At 48.6% G+C, this 20900-nt stretch overlaps 1 protein-coding gene across 1 annotated transcript in view; it reads right to left on the bottom strand.

Annotated features, from left to right (window-relative positions):
* RPH3AL (rabphilin 3A like (without C2 domains)) overlaps positions 1-20900 on the bottom strand; it is a 42612-nt gene that overhangs the window by 14593 nt on the left and 7119 nt on the right. The window contains exons 2-6 of the mRNA XM_075032895.1: positions 19906-20017; positions 18369-18512; positions 16216-16345; positions 12049-12135; positions 2523-2697 (exon numbers count right to left, since the gene is read on the bottom strand). Of these exons, the coding sequence (XP_074888996.1) occupies positions 2523-2697; positions 12049-12135; positions 16216-16345; positions 18369-18512; positions 19906-19982 (613 nt within the window). The 5' untranslated portion in view covers positions 19983-20017. The remainder of the gene's footprint in view (positions 1-2522; positions 2698-12048; positions 12136-16215; positions 16346-18368; positions 18513-19905; positions 20018-20900) is intronic.

Genomic DNA, 20900 nt, shown 5'->3' with positions numbered 1-20900 from the left:
GCAGCCAGTACCCAGGGGCTGGCACTGATCCCTTCCTTTTGAGGGAGGAAAAGGGACGCTTGAGGTTTGTCCCATCCCTGCTGAAAGGCAGCTCCCGGTTGTCAAAAGGACAACCGCGGCTCCTTTCTCTCAGCCTCTTCACACAGGGACGGTGCCAGGACATTGATGCACTTGCGCTGGTCCCACCTGACTTGAATCCCTTAATAGCTGAGAGACGGCTCCTTCAGCACCTCAGGAGGCAAGCAGTGGGGTTAGACACGACTGGCCAAGATAATGGAAACCCCACCGAGTGCAGCCTGTCGGAGTCAGGCACGTTAAATGCCAGAGCTCGTTCCCGAGAACATCCTGCCAACCAAGCAACAGGGCTTTACTCAGTGCAGAAAGGATGTGTTCAGATGAGGGCGTGCGAGGTGTGAGCTGACAAACGCTATCAGCCGGGCGGAGGTAAGGCAGGCTGCCTTGTCAGCCACGGCCTCGTAAAGCTCAGTCCAGGCCCAGTGGCGGATTGACACTGGCAGTATCACAGCTACATCATCTCCACAGCGGAAGGCAGCTGCCCTGCACGTTGCAGAGGTTCCGGATGACGAACAGCAGAAGTCCCAGCACTGGCAGGTAAAAAGGGTCAAACAGAGGGGTGAGATGTACAAGCTCCCAGCTTCAGAGATTAATTACAGCCCACAGTGACCACTGAAAGCTGTCCAGAGGACAGGCGGCCTAACAGAGAAGGGCAACAAGGAAAGAAAGCACCAGAAAATAAACCCATAAATTAATATTATCCAACCCATAAAACAGCAGCCAGCCAAAAATAAGGGTGCAGGGAGAAAGGCAGCTCACCACCCACATCAAAGCTTACCAAAGGCCACTTTGCTGTCCTCCACCTGCTCCTTTGCTGTTCCTGCCAGTATTTATGGGGAGACCTTCTCCCAAAACAAAACTCAACTACAAAGCTGAACTAAAAAGCAGCCTAGGTCTGGGCTCAACATCTTTGACTCGTAACGTTTTCTGTATCATGTGAACAGAAAATACCTTATCAATCAGTTCATTTGCTAAGACAACTCCTTCCAAGCGTCTCCTGGAGGGAAGCACAACCATCTAATGTTGATCTAATTTGTCTTTAATTACAAAAGTTACAGTAGGGCTGGGAGTGCTTTCCTAGCTGGGCCCTGAAGAGAAGGCTTGTAAACTCAACTCTCCTGAGCCCTCTTTATTAAAAGGTTATTTCCCCCTGCACTACTGATAAGATTTATCTTGATGTGGAAGAGTGTATGCTGCTGGTACACTTAAGAGGTCTTCTCCAATTGAAGGGATCTAATAGCAAAAGACAGAAGGTGAGAGAGGCCAGACAGTTCTGCTAATCCACAGCAGAAAGAAATGAAGAGAAATCAAAGCAGACTGGCAGCAGCTTTAATTCTGCAGCATCTATCCACTGCTGTGCTAATGACCCTGAGTGCCCAGCTCCTCAATGCTGAGCTGCTGTTTCCCCCCAGCTGGCTCTCGGCACAGCACTGGGGTGGGCATATGAGCAACAACAGGGTGGGCAGATGGAAGAGAGGGGGGAAAAAAGCCCTACAAGGCAGCGCTGTGAATGGGATCTGACGCGGCAGCGATCCAAGATGCCGCTTGTGACACATCGGTCTACTTCAATCAAGGACTACCTCAAAGAACAGGGACGTGAGTGCTGAAGCTAATAAATATTCAGGCTTGTCAGTGCTCTGGCCCCAGCCCTGCGCAGGGCTAAGTTAATCAACAGCTTCTCCAAGACACCTTAAAAGAACAACTCAGCCTTGAGCTCTCCATGCTGCAAACCTCAGCCCCCTCCCCAAGGCCTGGGGAAGGAGCTTCACCCTTTGCCAGTCTCACCTGCTCAGGGGGTCAGGCACAAAAGGACACAGCCAGCATCAGCTTGCTCCTGCCCACTGACTGTAGAAGAGTATCTCTGCCCACTTGCTCCAGGCCCTAGGAAGACCCCAGGGAGATGTTGGCAGTGTAATTTCTAACCCAGCTCAAAGTGACTTGAAGTATCTGTCCAACGGTGCTCTGTAGGGCAGCAGAAGCAAGAAGCAAGCAGCCCCAAGGAGGGAGGGAACGAGACCAGCCTTTTGTCAGCCTTGGCTGCACAACGGTGTCCATCAGTGGCACCATCCTATGTAGTTCAGCAGGAGGAGCTCTTTGGGCTGTGACTGCAGACAGGTGTCTGCTTCACGGTTCGTCCCTCCCTTGGCAGTCCCAGCAAAACAGTGGGGGCTGCAAGGAATGGAGGAAAGCAAGGGTGGACTGACGGACAGGGAGTCCAGGAGGACTGGGACCAGTCTGGGCCACCAATGTGCACTTAAATAACAGTGAAATCTGAAAAACACACCATAGCATGAAAAACCCAACACTGCCCACATGGGAAACACACCACATCTTGTGCCCCCTCACCTCTAACACAGAGCCCCCCCTATTAGCTGAATCCTGCTAGCAACAGTAGAAGCCAGGTCCTTCTCCCTACCCGCCTCCTGGGCAAGAAGCAGACAACCAACCTTTTCCCCTGGCCCAGGTGAAGGATCGGCTGGTCCCGACGCTCTCTGCCTCTGGCATGGCTGGCTCACTTTGCCAAGGCTGCGAGTGTAGCTCACTGGATTTGCTGCTGCTCTTCGAAGGCATGATGTACTTGGGCAGCCCTTTGTAGAACCACGCACCAGACCTCTTCCAAACCTGTTAGACAGAGGCACAACACCTTAAGCCTGGGTTTTTACAGCAAGAGAGCACAGCCAGCACCAAATGAGCTTCCCACCAAGTTCAGCCCAGCCACTCACTCTGAGCTACCTTGACCCCACTCAAATACAGGGAGGTCAAGCCTTCCAGCTCACAGACCCCAATGGTTCCCCTGCACTCTGCAACTACCACAGCATCCCAAATTCCTCCCCACAACTTATCAGCCCAGCTTCACCACAGCCCTTCTTCCACCACTAAAACAATCACAAATTTGAATGAGCATCAGGCACAGACTGAACGAGGAGCAGAGCATGATAGTGCAAACCACAGAGCTTCTTACATTCTCTGGGTCAAGACTAGATGTTTCTCTGATGCTGTGCTTGAGTCAAACACAGGTTCCCAGGCTTACTACAAGGATATTGGGATGAAGTTTCCTGGCCTGCCCTAAGCAGCAGGCAATTCAGATTCTGCATCTGTTGCTTTCCCATTGGGAACGCACAAAGAAAAGCTTCCTGAAGAGAGCAGGCACGTTCCATGGGTGGCAACAGCCCCAAGCACATGCTCTGCTTAGACTAAAGCAAGTCTTGCACTGGCTGGAGTGGCAGCAAGTCCTGACAAGTCTCTCCTCCCGGGCCAAGTCCCTCAGCCTGGGTTGCTTTGCTTCTGAGATAGTCAGAGACCAGCAGCAGCTGGGGGATGCAAGTGACAATGCCAGGATAGCAGAAACGCTGCCTTGTGCCGTACTGAACGGCACAACCTTGGCGTTCATTTCACAGAGCAATTCAGGCTAAGCCAGATCATTTAACGAGTGTGCTTGAAAACCCCAGAACAAGAAGAACGACATTCAAATAACCTGAACCTGCAGCAGGAAACAGACTGTGAGCGCTAAACTGTAATATCTCCTGTAAGAACACCCTTTACTCTCCAATTTAGTTTTAGTGCAGCTTATGATGAAGAAGCTCTATTAAGTACATTTAACATAAAGCCTGCCGTGAGCCAGAGGAAGGGAAAAGGATGGCACCTCAGACAAGGAGAAACGGCCTCTAAAAACCTAATTCTTTTGTGCCTTCCAGCAGTCTAATAATGAGCTAATGAGACAGCCGGGGAAAAAATAAGTTAATATAGTAAAAATATCATTTTCTATTTCATGCAGGGGGGTAGAAAACTTGCACTTCTGTTCAGAGTGAAGGAGATCATCAGTGTTTCTACTCTGAGTTCCCAAAGCATTTTGCACATAGTATCACCATGATGGCAATGGGTGAAAATGCAGATATCCCTAATTACAGCAATAGGTTTGCAATTTGCATTTAGGGCTTAATCAAAGCAGAAGGCAGTGACAACACCTGGCACTCATGAGAAGTTCTCCTCATGCAGGCACAAAAAGCAGGACACCACCATCACCATTTCACTGATGGGAGGAGATTGCTCAGCAGGTTGCCCGGTTCCTAGTCCAGAGCCATCAACATAGACAGCTAAAATCTCTGTGTTTGGGGTCTTGAAAGCCAAGTGAAGGCAATCTGAATTCAGAGGGGAACCTGGCACTATGCTTTTTAAAAGAGCACCCAGCAGAAGAAAGCACAGCATTGCTGTGACCCAGCATACACGTCGGTTACTGTAAGAGCGCAAGAGCACTGTTTGTGTGCTCCACAGCAGGATCTGGGAACCCAGAGGTGAGAGCACCCTGCAATTACACCAACGTTTTCCTGCTGGGTAACAGCCCAGCAGGGCAGTGAGTCTGCCACCCAAGCAAAAACCTGGGAAACCAATTCCCCAAAGGAGAGATGACTGCAAGTTCTTCTTCTACAGAGGGGGCCTTGACAGTCAGGACACTCTACCAGCTCCTTCACCAACATGCAAACAGCCAAAACAGTGATCCAGCCAGTCAAGGTACAAGCTGACACAGCTCCTTCTGTCCCCTCTGCTAGCACGCAGGGACTGCACAGCATTTAGTACAGCTTGTACAACAGCACACACCAGTGCAGCACAGAGACCCTGGAGGAACATGCTCTGCTATCCCTGCAAAATCAAGAACTGGGAAATGCAACACATTTTTTTAAATCTAGGACAGACGTCTCAGCATGGAGCTTAGCCCACTGCAACTCAGATAAACATACATGATGCAGGAGCTGCAGGCTGGGCAAGCCCTGGCCTCCCATGTCTCAGGATGGCAGGAGGCCTTGGCAGCAGCTGTACACGCAGGACACAGTGGGCAGAACAGGGACTGCTGCAGCCAGGGAATTTGCATCCCCTCCCACACACCAGGTAGCTGGGGCACATGTAGCTTCCCTGCACAAACCGCCGGGGAAGAAGCAACCCTTTCTTACAGTCGTTCTCTGAACAGACCCTGTAACATCTGTAATTTAATTTGAAGCACTGAAGAGACCTATTATCTTCAGGCGAACTACAATTTAGGCCCACCATAAAACCAATCAGACACAGCAAGGATTGCTGTAAGAAAAGGCTGGACACCCCCATGGTTTCTCACTACCCCAAAGCAAGTCCAGTTATAGAAAGTGTTAATGATATAATACACCCAGCTCTGATGTAGTAACACTAGTATAAAACTGATTCTATGCATACATATGCACTTTAAATTGGTGCTTCTAATAGAGTTTGGTCTCATTACAGCAGTACTGACATTGTTTTGAGATCAGCTCTAGAACAGCTGCAGCAAGATGCTCTCCCCTATATTAATTTACTACCTCTGCTCCGCCCAGGTTAGCAGTGTGCCCCATCCAAAACGACCACGGTTCATGTTCTGTTCTGCACATGCGCACACAGGTTGGTTTTAGCATCCATACATCAAAACAAATCGATGTTGCTGACTGCTATTGATGGTAGTTTCATTGATTGCGAGAGCGGCCTGACGGCAAAGTTCTTGCTTGATTTCAAATTAATAAATCTATAACAGCGCTTCAAGAATAAAACTCCTCTTTATTAGCAGGAGTTTGTTCTTTCCAAGGAGGAGAGAGTTTTGCTCCTACCAGTCCCAATAGAATGTAAGGTGAAATCCAGCCCCCATGGCAGCCTGAGTTTGGGTGGAGCTGGAATCTCACCAGCGAGAGGGACAGCCAGCCCCTTCCAGTCTCTTGCAACAACCCGATTTTAAGTAACATTGATCATCCCTTGCTCTGAGTGCTTGACAGAGGGGAGTAAAGATCTGTATCTGCATTATCCCAGATCAGGACGTGGTGGCCCAGTGTGTGGCTGAGGACAGAGCAGTCACACCAGTGTTCACCGGCTGCAGCTGTCCCCAGCCCACTGTGCCCAAACTGCCCCAGCCAAACACAACCAAAATCCACACTAAATATTGACTTCCTTCAGGCTCCTGCCCTTCTGCCTCCCCTGACACCTAAACTACCCTAAAGCAAAGTGGGGAAGGACATGGGGGAAAAGAGCTACTTTAGCAACAGACTCCTTTTTTTATTACTTCAAACCAATTTAACAGCCATGGCCATGACAAGTCCAGACAGCTCAATGCCTTTTATAACCCTGATAATATTCCTATTAAAGTTGCATCAAGCCATCATTACAGCTACAGGATGAGACAGTCAGAAGCAGATGCGTATTTTTATCTAGCACATTTAAGTGCAGCCTGTAAATGGGACCTAACGGAGAATCACTGGGCCCTGGTGAAATCCATGTTACTGCTCAAACTTATCCCTCCTCTTTCTCCTTCTCTGAACATATAAGTGCCAAAACAAGCTCCTAAACAGAGAGAACATTAGGACTTGCTGATGAGGGGATGGGATCACAGCTGAAGGAATCATAACAAACACTTGCATCCCCCCAGAGTTCGCTTCAGCAAGCCACAAGTCCTCTAAACAGAGATGCTTAGAAAGGATCTTCACTGCAAAGCCACATTTTGCTCTACCACCTACTGCTTGCCATGCAGTAACTGTTCTCATTCTGCAGCCCCCTTCCTTCGCAGCAGTCTGGGCTGGGATGTGCGAGAGGAAAACAGCTACCTTTAGCTTTCCATGCTGACACCAGCATTATTGGCTCAATCCCCCAGCAGCCAAAAGGCGGGGGAGCAGGTTCTCGTGGGCTACAATGCTTAATGAAGAGAAAGGCACCTGCAAATGCAACCACCCTGGGAGGACTTCGTTGCCATTGCCCTCATGCAGCACATGCCCACACACTCACTTTGTCCCAGCTCTCCACCATGGCTCTGGCAGGCTGCAAACCGCTGGCAGGGAGAAAGAGCAAGCGCTCTTCAGCTTCGTTATTTGCATTCATCTGCTTTTCCATAACACAGAGATTTCCAATTACATTATTTACAGCAATCTGTTGTCAACTCCCACATTCAGCACTTGAGGATGAAGAAAATTAAAAGGCAGTGAAATTGCTATTCGGTGCTTTGTTTCCGGAATAGCAAAATCTATCGCACCTCTGACCCCAACGTTTCTCAAGCTGCAATGGCTGCCAGCCTTCGACAGTTTATCATTCCCCTCTCAATCAGGCCTCTTTTTTTCCTGTGGCTCTATTCTAAAGGACACTATTTTGAGTCTAACCACTTGCTACCACCCCCCAAAATAATACAGCAGGCTATTGATGAGTTCTTTGAATTGCAAACAGGTGCACATCACTTTGATTCAATCCAGAGTCACCCAAAATAAACACTCCCCTCCATCGGTATGGTATTTTGCCAAGAAATCATCATGCCAGGCAGGAATAACCCTGGGCTATGCTGGTTTATAATGTTCAAAATGGTATGAGTACATATATGAAAAGGGAAGCCCTGGGGGCAAAAGGGGAGGAGACAACTCCGTTCCTCCAGCACAGTAATCTTCTTCCTCTGCATGGTTTATTGTGATAAACCAAGAAATGTAGCCAGCCATGAAAATGCCATTTAGCAAAGGAGAAGAAATTAAAGGGAAAGTCAAGCAGAGGGGGCAAATTAAAACTTTAACAGGTCCCTGATAGCTGACACACTCTTTCATATCCAATGGGGTTTAAAAAAAGCTATCTCCCCCCACCCTACTTAAACTGTTTTCATTATCGCTACAAATTTGGATGTGTCAATTCAAATGTAAATGTGCATGAACGCTTCCAAGAGGATTTTAATTACGATACGATGATAGCATCGCTAATTATGCATATAAAAAAATATATACATATAAAGTGGTAATTCAGGAAGGTGCTTTGCAGAACCTGGTGGTATCAGTCAAAACAAGGCTGTGCAGAGAGTTAAACAGCTGGGCAGGGATTTGACAAAACACAGCAGGTCCCCTTTCCCCTTCAGGCCAGGAGGTAACAGGCAGACTTCAGCCACATGCAACTAATTCAACACGAACATTGCTGCCCAAGCTGTTATTAAGCTCACGTGCTCTGCCAGAGGCCTGGCAGCAGGCAATCATTCCAGCTGTATACATGCCCACCACAGCTCCTCCCAGGCAGTTTTGTTCCTCTGACAGCCGCTGCAATAAGCCTGTTTTTCTGGAGGACTTGCTCCCTTTCTGCCTTGCACTCTCATTCCCATGGGTGCATCACTGCTTCACTGCCAAGTTAGCAAACAGGCTTACTGCAAACCTGTGGCCAATGTTTGCTGCAATCAGTGATCAGCGTCCCTCATCATGCCACAGGACTTCATACGCATCCAGGAACAGGACTGCCCCAAGGAGGATCAGCCCTCCATACTCAGGCTCCAGAAAGGCAATCCAAGATACAAAGCCAAGAAAGGCAATGCAGCACATGGAGGAGGGAAGAAGGAAGGGAGATTCTTGCCCTCGAAAGTGAATGTGAGCTTCACTGAATTTGCTTCTACCCTTGCTTGCAAGAACAATAAAACACGATCCACACCTGCTTTAATTCCACTGTGCTCAGAAGACGTTGCAAAGGAGAATGTCCACAGAATCCTGGAAGAACAAAAGGGACTTTTCAATAGATGCTTCTGCAAACAGCTGGGACAAGTGGTATCTCCAACAGGCCAGTTCTGGCCTAAAGCAGATGAGGTCTGTCTTATTTCAGGAAGAAGAGATGCACTTACGATGCAGAGGTGTCTGCTGGTCCTTGGGGATGTTCTCTTTGCCAGTAGGAACATCCAGGCTCTGTCAGGTCCTGGACATGTCAGAACACAGTACTTTCCTCCCAGTGCCTCTCTGACAGCTCGGAGACCCTCACTCTGCATTTACACATCATGCTTGGCAGCTCAAGTGCTGCTGAACGCACTGTTTTGCTTCTGGATGATTGGGACGCAAGCAGCAGGCAGAATCCATTAATCTCCTCCACTCTCCAGAAATAAGACAGTGTCAGAGCAACTTGTTCGTCATTGCAATGCAGCACAGCCCTCCCAGTGGAGGTTTTCAAGGAAAGAGAAAGCAGCAAAGAACACTTCTGAATGGCTGAGGCTGGGATTCCCAAAGGGATCTGTGGGCATCAAGCATTCAACTCCAACTGAAAAACTGATGTAAACAACAGCTTGTTACTTTGGTCTTCATTTTGACCCAGCCATACTGATGATTTAATTGTAACTGAAGCCAGCACAGATTCTGTCCACACAGCAAAAGGGGGAGATGACTACCACATGGCACTAAACTTATGCTAGCCTAAATCAAGCCTAGAGAGATAAATAATAACAAGGAAGATGGAAGGGTGAAAACTTCTGCATGTATGAACAATGCCGCACACTGTAGCTGTCAGCTAGTACATGTGATTGTCCAAGCCCCCCACCATCCTGGCTTGAGATCCTGGTGGACCACAAGACTCACATGCTCACTCAGTGTGTGGCAGAGGCTAAAGGGGACAACCTAGGCTCTTGTCCCAGCCACATGACACTTACTAACTCTAGCCAACATCATTTAGTCCATGCAGATTTCCAGATGACCTCCCTCTCTCACTTCAGTGCCTGACAGTCTCTCGCTAACAGAGTTGAGAACTTCATAAATATCATGCCAAAATAGCTTGAGCACTGGTTCAGAAAATTAGATGGTGATCAAAGCGCTGATGCAGAGGGAATCACCTAGCTTGGAAACACCCCATCTCACCACACCTGCTGAGGGGAGCACTCCAGACCAGCACCAAACACTCACCCACTAGAGCTGGTCAAGTTTAGGGGCCTGACAAGTTGGGAGGTGTTGCCAGAGATCCGTGGCCTGGGACAATCCTACTTTAAGCACGTGTTTTGTTGGTATGGGTTAAAGGAGAACCTTGCCCAGTCACAATGTGCATTGAGAAGGGGAGAGAAGAAGGGTGCTATTGACTTGTTACTGCATCACACAACCCAAAATGCTTCAGTGCATTCCTGAAGCTCCCTGCCTGGATACCAGGAAATAAAATCAGGCTGATACCTACTCGCCATGCAGGGAATTCAGAGGTTAGACAGAAATGAGAATATCTGATCCCAAAGAGCAGGCATCCATCTGCACTCATTGATAGCAAATATAACCTTCAGCAAAGAGCATGGCCAAATGGGTTTGGTCCAGAGCAGATGGCAATACAAGACATATCCAGATCACAGAAACAGACGGCAACAAGGAACTGGTTGTGAACACAAGCCCTTAAAAAGAAACTTGGTAATTTAGTGCATGCCCTGTAATATCATGACACCCGAACCAGCTTCAGGGACTGCACTAGTACCAGCTATCAGCCTGAGGCCTAAGAACCTCATCCTCTTCCTCACACAGACTCTTAAGGAAGACCTGATCAAAGCCACCTTCCAGGCAGTTATTCTGATATTGCCTCAGCTTCCTTGCCCTGGCTGACATGCTTCAAGACTTCTGCTAATTCTCAATGCTTGCCTACCTTCCCCCAAAATAAAAGTAGAGCAAGTGGGAAGACGGAGGGGATATATGACTTGATGCCTGGCTGCGTGTCCACGCTGTGACCCTTCCAACCTTCTCCTGTCAAAGCACCAGCACCACCACAAACAAGAAAGGAGACAGACCTGAACTGACCTTAAAAAGGATCAAAAAATAAAGATGAAGCTTAGGGTTGGGAGGTAAGATGAGGCTATTTTTTAGTTTAAGAAGGAAAGTTCCATCCATTTTTGTTAGGGAAGCACTTTGGCTGTATCTCAGGTTTCAGAGAGAGAGTGAGCTCTGAAGGTTACTGTACCCTCACACACTGGCCACACATAAGGCTTACTGGACAGGTTAGTATTCTTCTTTGTCCAGTGACCACAGCTCCTCATTATTTTTATAAGAAATAGGAAAAAAAAACAATTGTACAGTGTGAGATAGGAAAAAAAAATACAGAAAGAACAGAATCAAAGAAATAGCGTCAATTTTAGTCCCATAACCATCTCCTTGCAGAACACAGAAAGTCTTTTCACCTGCCTCACTCTCCATTTTGGGACCTCCATCTGGAATTCAAAACATCTGGGTGATTCAGTGCATCAAATTATTAGCAATATCCAGGGAGCTGGAATGCTCTCTGCCTGCCCTACCCACACCCACAATGCTGCTCAAAAGTGAAAGACCGGCAGCATCCATGTACCCCTCATCTTACCTGAACACGAACTTTGCAAGTGCTCCCACACAAACCAACCCCTCCCATGTAAAACCTAAGCAATGCTAAGTTTCCACAACCAGTCTAAAAAAAATTTCGGCATCTCAAACACCTGCACAAATGCTCTCACTACACTTCAAAAATTGATTTAGCAGAGCATCCAGGTTTCACAGTTGGTTGCAGTGGTCAGAAATAGCTGCACTGGATTGATGTTCAAGGACCACAAGCAAAAGCCCAAAATAAATTGATGGGAACAAATGAAAATCCTTCTGTAATCACAGAACAAATTCATTGACTTCACTTCACTGTAGAGCAGTGTGCCCTGACGTTGGTGGATGCTGGCTGGCAGACAAGAATTGAGGTAGGCCATTACTTTTTGCAGTGTAAAGTCAAGGATGAAGGATATAAAAATTTAGAGACCTGCATTAGGATTCTCACACACTGGCAAGTTATGGGAATTTGCAGGCAGGGAGGAAAACAGACTTAAAAGCTGTAATCGTAGTTATTTTTAGAGGGACAAATATTGCAGCTATACTCTAGATCTCTCCAGCTGTATTAAAGAACCAGTGTTAGCCAAGTTTATTTGCCACAGAGCTAGGAGGGAAAGAGCACAGCAGCAGAAGGTAACAGTCTCTTTATGACCATAGCTACAAAAATTCCACAAAGGCATACAGGCTGCAGGGGCTCGTGTGGTTTTTTCCCCTCCACCTCCTCATAAACCAAAGTTGTCACCATTGTGTGTATTCACTGAGCCTGCCTGGCCTCCAGCCAAAGCTCCCAGACTCCATCCCAAGCTCCCCTCCAAGTGCCCAAGCACAGGAAAGAGCCCACACACACTCAGCACAAACTTGGGGCAGGTAGGTGCATGCTGCTGAGCCCCATCTCTCCACAGCTGTATTTTACCTCTCTCTGTTCACTGCAGATCTTGCACAACCAAAGAGGACGTTTCTGGGCTCCAAAGGTTTCTATTCCACACTTGGTGCACACTTTCTGAAACAAGGAGAGAGAAAAAAAGGGGAAAAAAAGGTGGCATTAGCAACTCCCACAGCCATATAGCCCTTTGGAGAGAGAAAGTTGAGAAGCATCTGTCCCAACAGTGCTGTTTTGCTTTCCTTAAAAACCTAAACAGGGCACAATTTTCTAACTTCTCCTGGAGAACCACTGATTGCAGGAAGCTGCTTCAGGTCCATATGGACATGAGACAAAGGCAAATCTACAGCATGGTCCTTGACTCCAGGGAGAGAAGAGAACCGGACAGGGCAAATCAAACCCCATGACCAATAGGCATATTTCCAGAGCGGTTTTTTAAATTCCTCTAAATCCTAAAACCCAATCACTGTGGCATGGAAAGCAGCTGAAACCAACTACAAAACAAGCACAAGTTTGTGCATGACTGGAAATTCTCCCCTCACATAGGTAGTCTGATATGCCACAGCTTCCCCTCCATTTCAGCACGCACTCAGCAGTTATTGATTTGTGGCTGCTTAGGAAGCGGGCACAACCATGCCTACGTGCACATTTCCTGAGCAGAATGTTTGATAGCACCGCACGGCCTCTATTGCTGCACAAGGGAACTTTCATGTCTCCGCTGGCATTACAAGCCATTTACAACCTGAATCACCTAATATTATATAATGAAGCTGATGTGTATCAGGCTTGGCTTACAGCTTGAATGAGAAATTGGATGAATTCTTTGATCCTCACAGAGCGAAAGCCATTCACAAGAGGGCCCTGGAGAGCAAAACCTTGCTTAGAAAGACATGTGAATTTAATCTCCCCAGCTAAGGTTTTATATATCCCCCTAACCAGGCTGCTCCTCCTCTGAGCCAGAAAGTCTGTGTCCAGGGACGAAAGTCTCAGTGGCTTACTTAGCCCTCAGTGCCCACGCCTGGAGGAGGAGAGCAGCAGAACGATGGAACCTGAGGCAATGGCTTCATTGCATGAATAAATGCACCCAGCTATTTTTGTCAGTGTAGTCTAGAGGCAGGCCTGTCCCTGACTCACACTGCACAGAAAGCAGGAGGCAGCACCCACAGAGGTTGGTGCTCCTCTCCATCTCTCTGTTCCTGTCCTCACCCTCACCCTCCCAGAGAAATAAGAAACAACCTATTGGGTCTGGTGCATCAATACTCAACATGGTGCTACCCAAGCCAAGGGGGATTGCAGATGCAATTAGCAGACACCACCTGAATTACCCCAAATTCTCCCTCCCTCAAACCAATATCTGAGGGAGCAACTCAGTCTTAAATACCCTCAAAGATCCCAATCCCCACATTTATAGCAGATTCAAACACTCCCTCTAGTGGAAGTTTCCAAGCTATTTTATTCCTAGCCATAAATTTTGAAAGTTCCAATATAAAACGGGGCTTTCCTCCTCCCCTTCTCTGCAGACTAGCTGGAAAATTGAGCATCACTCACAACCCCTCAGAATAAGACATAAAAATCAAGGACATTAGACGCTGCCCTATTCCTCATTAAATACGGGATAAAGCACTTTCTTCTACTTATACTTCACCTTTTATATATGATACTGATACCCTCTGCATGGTTAATGACACATTATGCTTTGTCTAACTACTGCTATTGTTAACACATCTCCATTTGCATACATCTTTGTCTTGCCATAATGCATTTATTTCTAAGATAATAAAAACTAATATTAAAAACATTCTTCATAAAACAGAAAGTGGCACTCAAAATCCATCAGGCTACAATAAATACAGAACCTCGATTCAGCAGAAGGGACTTGCTGAAGGTAAGTTCTTTGTTACGTTTCAGATACATCATTACAACAATTCCTGTTATTGAATTAAACAGGCTGCAATGAGATGGTAACAGAGCAACGCTAGCAAGAAAAAATATGAACTTTAAAAATCCATAATTCCCTGACAAGTCATCGCTTATTGCATACAGCACTGCACGAGTGATGGATATCCCTGGACGAGAGGGAACAAGCTTAAAGTAACAGTCCACTCTGTGTGCTCTGCCGAAGGGTTGACTGTTCCCTGAGTTCACTCCACAACATTAAAAAGCAATAAGGGGACAAGACCAGGGCACCCAGCCAGCATTGCCCTGAGCTTGCACACAGCTGAAAAGTGCAGCCAAGTTGAAAGCAGCTGCAAAATGCACACTGGAAAAGTAGGGTCTCACCTTAAATCAACTGGGATACGAATGCGCCTGAACTGCCCAACAGACTCCAGACAAAAAGGGAATAACCATAAAAAAAAATAAAACCAGCCCCTCTCTGGGGTTTTCTGGTCACAGCCCTCCCGGACCCTCAGGCTCGCAGAGCCTCGCTAGCTGGGGGGTTACTACCTGCAACTGCAAATGGACAGGGCAGGGAAGTGTCTGAATCAGCTTTTGCCTCCCCACTAGCATACAGGGCTCACAGGAAGGAGGTTAGAAAGCACTGTGGCAATGTGACCTAGCTGGCTTTGGACAAGGTAAGAGCAGAATCGCCAAGGGAAGAAGGCAAGAATACAGCATATCCTGTTATTCCGCGTGCTTGAAATGCAGGAAAACAGCTAGCCACCTCCTGTCTGCCATCCAGACCTTTATTCTCCACAGGCACATGTGCACAGAGCCCAAGCTCCTCTCCAAGAGAGCTGCCCTGTAGCTCCCATTCAAACCAGACCTTTCGCTTCCCAGTATCTCACTGCTGCTTCCTTCCCAACCCCTTCCTAAAAAGCTACTTTCTCCCTGGCTTAGGACCCAGGCGTTCAAAGATTTGCATTTACTTTCCCAGTCACTGCCTTACAAGCAATCTTCTGTATAACCCCTGCCTCAGTCAAGCTACTTCTGAAAATTGGATCCAGTGGAGAAACTCACTCAACAGCAACGGCAGCACAGCTCACAGCAGCTCCCTGCCTAGCAAGCACATATGGAGGGATGCTGGGACCTCAGTTCTGACTGCAAGGGGCACCCACCTCCCTTCCCTCTCTTCTCTTACGAGAGCTCTAAGCCCAGCAGCGCTGCAGCCAACCATGGACCAGTGCAGACCCAGCCCGGCAGCCTGCTCTGCATGAGAACTGCATCTCACAAACTCCAGCAGTGACAGCGCTAAAGGTTCTCCGTCGTAGCCTGCATGGCTGCTTAACCACAGAGGTGCCAACATGCACCACTCCACAGTAAAGGAGCAGGTTTTACTCAGTGCTGTCCTGTGGGCTCCACGGGACATCTCCTCAGTGACAGGGTGGGTGATAGTGGCAAGTGTCTCCTTGGCTCTGGTACCCACCAGGGACAGAGTCAGCACAGGCTGCTCCGTTCCACCCTACCACCAGCAAGTCAGAAACACTCCTGCACCCAGCAGGTACCCTCACCTCTTCCCAGGCAACATGCTGAGGCAAAGTCACTTACAGAGGCATCTCCCCAGGGAAAGATGGGCTTCAAGTGCAGGAAAAACAGCCTCCCAGCAGAGGGAGGATAAGGTGGTTGCCTTGGAGATCATCATCTCCACAGCAATACAGGTTAACCCCTTGGCTGCAGAGCCTAGGCAAGCAACAATCATCCCCCAGGGCGCTGGCAGAACAGCAGTCTCCCTGAAAACTGATGCTGCCTTTCAAACAGCACCTGTGCAGTCTCCTGCCAACAACATACATAAACACAGGCAGTCATTGATGCGCAGTCTAATTTATGTATCAAAGTTGGAAACCTTACACTGATTTGGAACTTGAAGATGGACTTGAGTGCTCTGAAGACAGGTGTTACTGGAAGGCCTAAGGGCAGACCTTGCAGTAAATAACAGTAAAGCACACAGACTCTTTTATGAGTTGCCTCTGATGGCCATACATTTCTGCCCCTTCTCCCACTCTGTAAACCCAGAGTAGGAGATGCATAGAGGGCTGATGCATCCCATCTCAGCACTAAGTGCAGTTTAGGCACTTCAGGATCCTGAGGAATATGATAACCACGGTGCAAGAGAAAACCTGATGGTCTGACAGCACTGACCTAGACAAGTGGGGCTAAGGTAAGTTAACTCCGCAGAGCTATCTAGCTTCCAAGAGGCCTGGTAGCCTTTCCTAGACAGATCTGCTACCAGCAACAGGCAGGAACCTGTGTGACCAAACCCACCTTTTTGCAATCCTGACAAAAGACTGACGTGCTCCCCAGCAGCCCGAGAAGTTCACCGCAGAGCAGACACTGCGAGAGGCCGTTCCCCATCGCATTCTTTCTCATGTTCTCCAGCCGCTCCACCAGGCGCCTGCAGGCGAAGAGGCAGAGCAGAGGTCACAGCACTCACCTTGGAAATAGAAGCACATGGTACTGAGGCATGCCAAAAACCTGCAGACGTGTGCTCCAGACTAAGCCTACCTTTGCTTCTTCTGTGCAGTTTTGGGCCCCTTGCTGGGACCATATGTACTTTCACTTCAGTCTCTGCACTCAGTGTTTCCTATTAGCTGGCTCTTGGTCTTCAGGGGATACAAACCTAAGTCCATCTACTGATGCTCACCAAGCCCAGAAATAATCAAAACTGCAAATACCACTGAGAGGCCTGACTCAGCTAGTGGGTGCAGGGCAGACAGCTCACAAGAGGGGCTTGATCCTACACCCTTCAGGAGCTCCGTGTCACTGGGGCCACACAGCCTCAGCACAATGAATTCCTGCCTGTAGAGTAGGAAAAGCCTTTAGTGCTCAGATCAGGGCAAGTCAAACAGCACCAGGAAAGGGCAGAGAAGTTAGACCTGCCAAACCCTGCTCCATTTTTATGTATACTCCCTGAAAGCAGCACTGCAGGCACATGACTTGCCCACACCCCATTAGAAGCAGGAATGCGAGACTGAAGCCGTCAGACCAAAATGAGCCCAGCTGCAGCACAGGAATGCCAGTAACTGCTCCCCGTTTCGTTCGACAGCCCACTTGGAAGACAGGAAGCACATATGTATGCACAATGTCCGTAGCAGCAGGACTACAAAAGGGAATGAAGGCAGGATAAGCAATTAGGATGCAGGATGTGGACAGCATGCAGAGCAAGGTTGCTGTCATGAGATCACTGCTTGGCAATCCTCAGGCATCCATTTGTAGATGGGGAAGATAACAGCCAGGTCATTTATCAGAGGCAGCGACCAGCTGCAGCCATGCGTGTGCATGCAGCTCAGGGATGAAGCGCAATCTTGCTACCCATGTAACCCCATTCTCATTAGCGCTAATGTCCCATCAACCAAGTCCCGTACTGAGAGGAGGCAAGGTCTGTTTGAAAGAGGTACTGCCTATGGTGATGAGGTCAGACAGCACAGCCAGGCTGAGCCATCATTAGTGGATTTATGATCCTTGACTTCAGCACAAGAGAACTCCCAGGAGTTAACAAAGGCATTTCAGAGAATGTTTCAGCACAGGAACAGCAAGGCTATCGCTTTCTGCAGCTACACCAACAACTGCACAGGAACGATAAGCCCCTCGGGGTCGCTGGCTCCTTCTGGGGTCTCCCATATATCACACAAACATCACTGCCAGTTCTCGTTAGCACTCACTGATGTGCACTGCACAGGGACAGAGCGAAGCGCAGGGGCAGGAAGCTGGGCCTGCTGGACACGGGCTGGGAGCCACTGGGGTTTCCTGTCTCGAGAACATGAAACACTGCTGGGAAATGCTGCAGGACTGCTGAATTCCCCGGCTTTAAGAGCAGTCAGTGTAAGATGACCACAGACGCAGCTGAGGCCAGACCTCCAGTAGGCCTGAAAGCAAATGGAAATCTGCAGCAGCAAAAGGATGCCCATAAATTAAATAAGTCAAGCTAGCAAACCCCTTCCAGAGGGCTCAGCCAACTAGAACATAAACTCATTCACTGCTCCAAGCAAAATCCCAGGGGGCTGCCGCAGACAAGGGAAAAGCTAACTGCACTGCCAGCAGCAGTTTCAGAGCCATGCTGTCCACTAGCAGTGGGTGCAGCTGCACAGCTCGGCATCTTCCCCAGCCTCTTCCAGAGCCACTGGGGCAGCTGCCTTAGCACAGGCTGCATTTACCAGGGACTATGTCAGTGGCTGCAACCACAGCAAGCTCCAAGGCTCAAAGAAGGCACAAGAAAGGCTTGAGACAGAGAGAGAAGGAAAACGTAACATCCTTCCCAATGTTCATTACCTCCAAACAAGCAACATGGGAGGGAAAAATAACTGACCTAAGGGATGCTCTGACTGATGGAGGCTGAGCTCAGGCAGCCGGGAGAGCCACTCCTCTGTCTGCACTGACCTTTCCTTCTGAGGAAAGGGGACAAATGAACGTGACTGTACCCGATGCGCTGCTGCTCGATGATGTCCAATTTCTCCGCCTTGCGGATGACTTCCAGGATGACCTCAAGTTCCTGCGGGCTCAGAGCCTGCATCTTCCTCTGCTTCTCAGTCTGGAACGTGTGCACTGACCAGCCCGTCTGGAGCCTGTGGGAGGGGGTGGAGGGAAGAATTAAGCTCTGAAATGAAAGCATAAAACCCCTGCCCTGCCCCACAGGCCAAACCTGCCAGGCATACAGAGCCCACATCAGCCTTCCATCAGAGAAGTCTGTTCCCTGGCTAACACCCAAAGCAGGAGTCTCTTCTCACTGACCAGATCACCGCATCACTCCTCCAGCAGCACCAAGTGCTGCACTGCCTCTCCCTGCCCTCTCATTTCCCTTTCTGCTCTAGTTTGTATTTTACCACTCCATGTCCTCACTCCTGTTTGGCTCTGCCCATGAAGAAAACTAGTGCACCTAGGGCTGGCTATCCTGGAAGTACACTTGCGGAGATGGGTGCTGCTGCCAGACATGACAAATGCCAACAGCAGGCTCCTGAACACAGGGATTACCTGCACCCTCCTCCCTCCTGATCACACATCTCTAAGGTCCTCAGTTCAAACACACAAATCACCAGGCATGCTTGGAAATATAAATTTGGCAACTTCTCCCCCTGGTCTAACCCAGGCCCACATGAGGACTTTAGCAAGCCACTTCCCTCCGTCCCTCACATACAGCAGCTAGCATTTCTCCTTAGCTCACTTGGGGACAGATGGGAGCTTTCACAGCTCAATTAATTACCATTCAGTAGGGGTTTAGAGGTCACTGGATAAAGTCACAGCTGCTAGCAGAATGCAGGGCACTATCAGACACAGCTGTCTTAATGAGGCTTTTAGGCGAAGGCTGGAGAAGCGGCAGTGGTGTGCACTGTTCACAGTCAGGTAGTCCCCTCAGACACAGGGTGACCTCCTATTTTCTAACACTCTGCAGCAGGCTGACCCCAAAGGTTCAGACAAGAGCAGAGGTGGCAGTGGCATGGTACTGGCTGCCAAAGAAGGAAAGCATCCAAGAAACAAATACAGTTCTAGTGCTTGACTCATCTCCATCCCATTTGTCTTTAGGTTATGCAGTAATTTAACTTCAGGGGAAAATGAGATCAAATGACAGGTTCCTAAAACAAAAGAGTGCTGGCAGCTGGGGGATGCTTTCAATTATATTTAGGGTGCTGCAGAGATATGAGCCTGCCTCCAAAGCCCTTCCTTTCACCCAAGGGAGGGCTGGTGGGATGGACTCCCACCACACACCAGCCACGCTGTGAACTCCACTGCAGGCTGGCAGCTCCGAGCAGCAGCCAAGCACCAAGCCCCAGCTTAGCAGGCTCCTGTCCCACCCAAGCAGCACACTTCTAGGGTACAGAGGGGTCTGCGTGACAGGTAAACTCCTGCCTCCCAACTGGGCTATGGGCAAGGCCAGTGGGCCAGCGCTCCACAGAGATACCAGGAAACCATTCAGACCAGAGCTGAGGCTGGAAGGAGGGAAGGAGGGTGGTGAGGACTCACTTGGCACGCAGTGCCAGCTGCCGGTCATTGGGGCACACCCACTGGCCCATCCCACTGCCAAAAATCGTGTCGGCCATGGCACCAGGCTGGGGAGGAGAGGCAGGGATCACACCTGTAAGAAACAAACACCAGCACTGAGCACAGCTGCCACACCACCCTCAAGAAAGCACAAGGCAGTGCTTGGTACAGCCTTATTAACCATCTCGAAGGGCCACTCTTCTGGCAAGCAAAACAGAGGCGATCTGCTGGTGTCGCACAGGGTGGAAGCAGACAGACTCTTGCCCGCAGACAGTGATAAAAACATACCATCATCCTCATAAAATATAAGCCAATAAATACTTTCAAATACCTTGAAGACAAGGTTGGAAGTTTAGATTTTATGGTACTCTGAAAACAAGCCAAAAACTCTTTGTCGGTTCTGATTTTTCATTTCAAACTAGAGAAGAGCATTGTTTGTAAGAATAATCGCTGCCCCATCACCTCTAGAGGCCCAACGCTGCAGTACTGACAGAGAAAGCCAATCTAAAGAACACAAAGCAGCTACAGTTGCTTTTTTTTACCTCTTAATGGGGTAACAAACAAAAACCCACACAACAATCAGCATGAACAGTGGCAAGTCATTTCGTTCATTAAAACTGCCTCCATAATAGCCTGATATTTATAACTACAGCCTACAATAGCAGCTTGTTTGCATTCTCTGATGTTTAAGACGGCACCTCTTGCAGCAGATCTCCTACTGCGGCTCCTGTAACCAGCATGGTCACACCAGTGATTCCTGTGTTCAATGACAATTTCACTGTGAACTCATTAGTAAAGGTAGCAAGAGCCAACTGCCACATGCTCATGGGAGAAATGTATCCCCAAAAGAGACTTTGCAGTTAAGCAGTTCTGAGTCCTGCCAGCAGTTCAGAAGAACGGAAAGCACCAAGGGACAGATGCAGTCAAAAGATTTCAGTGGAGGCAAAACTAGTCTTGATGCACTGAGCTTTTCTCCA

The sequence above is a fragment of the Buteo buteo genome, chromosome 7, assembly GCF_964188355.1.
Source record: "Buteo buteo chromosome 7, bButBut1.hap1.1, whole genome shotgun sequence".
Lineage (NCBI taxonomy): Eukaryota > Metazoa > Chordata > Aves > Accipitriformes > Accipitridae > Buteo > Buteo buteo.
Note: the sequence above shows the minus strand (reverse complement) of the source record. Positions and strands in the feature narration are given on the sequence as shown.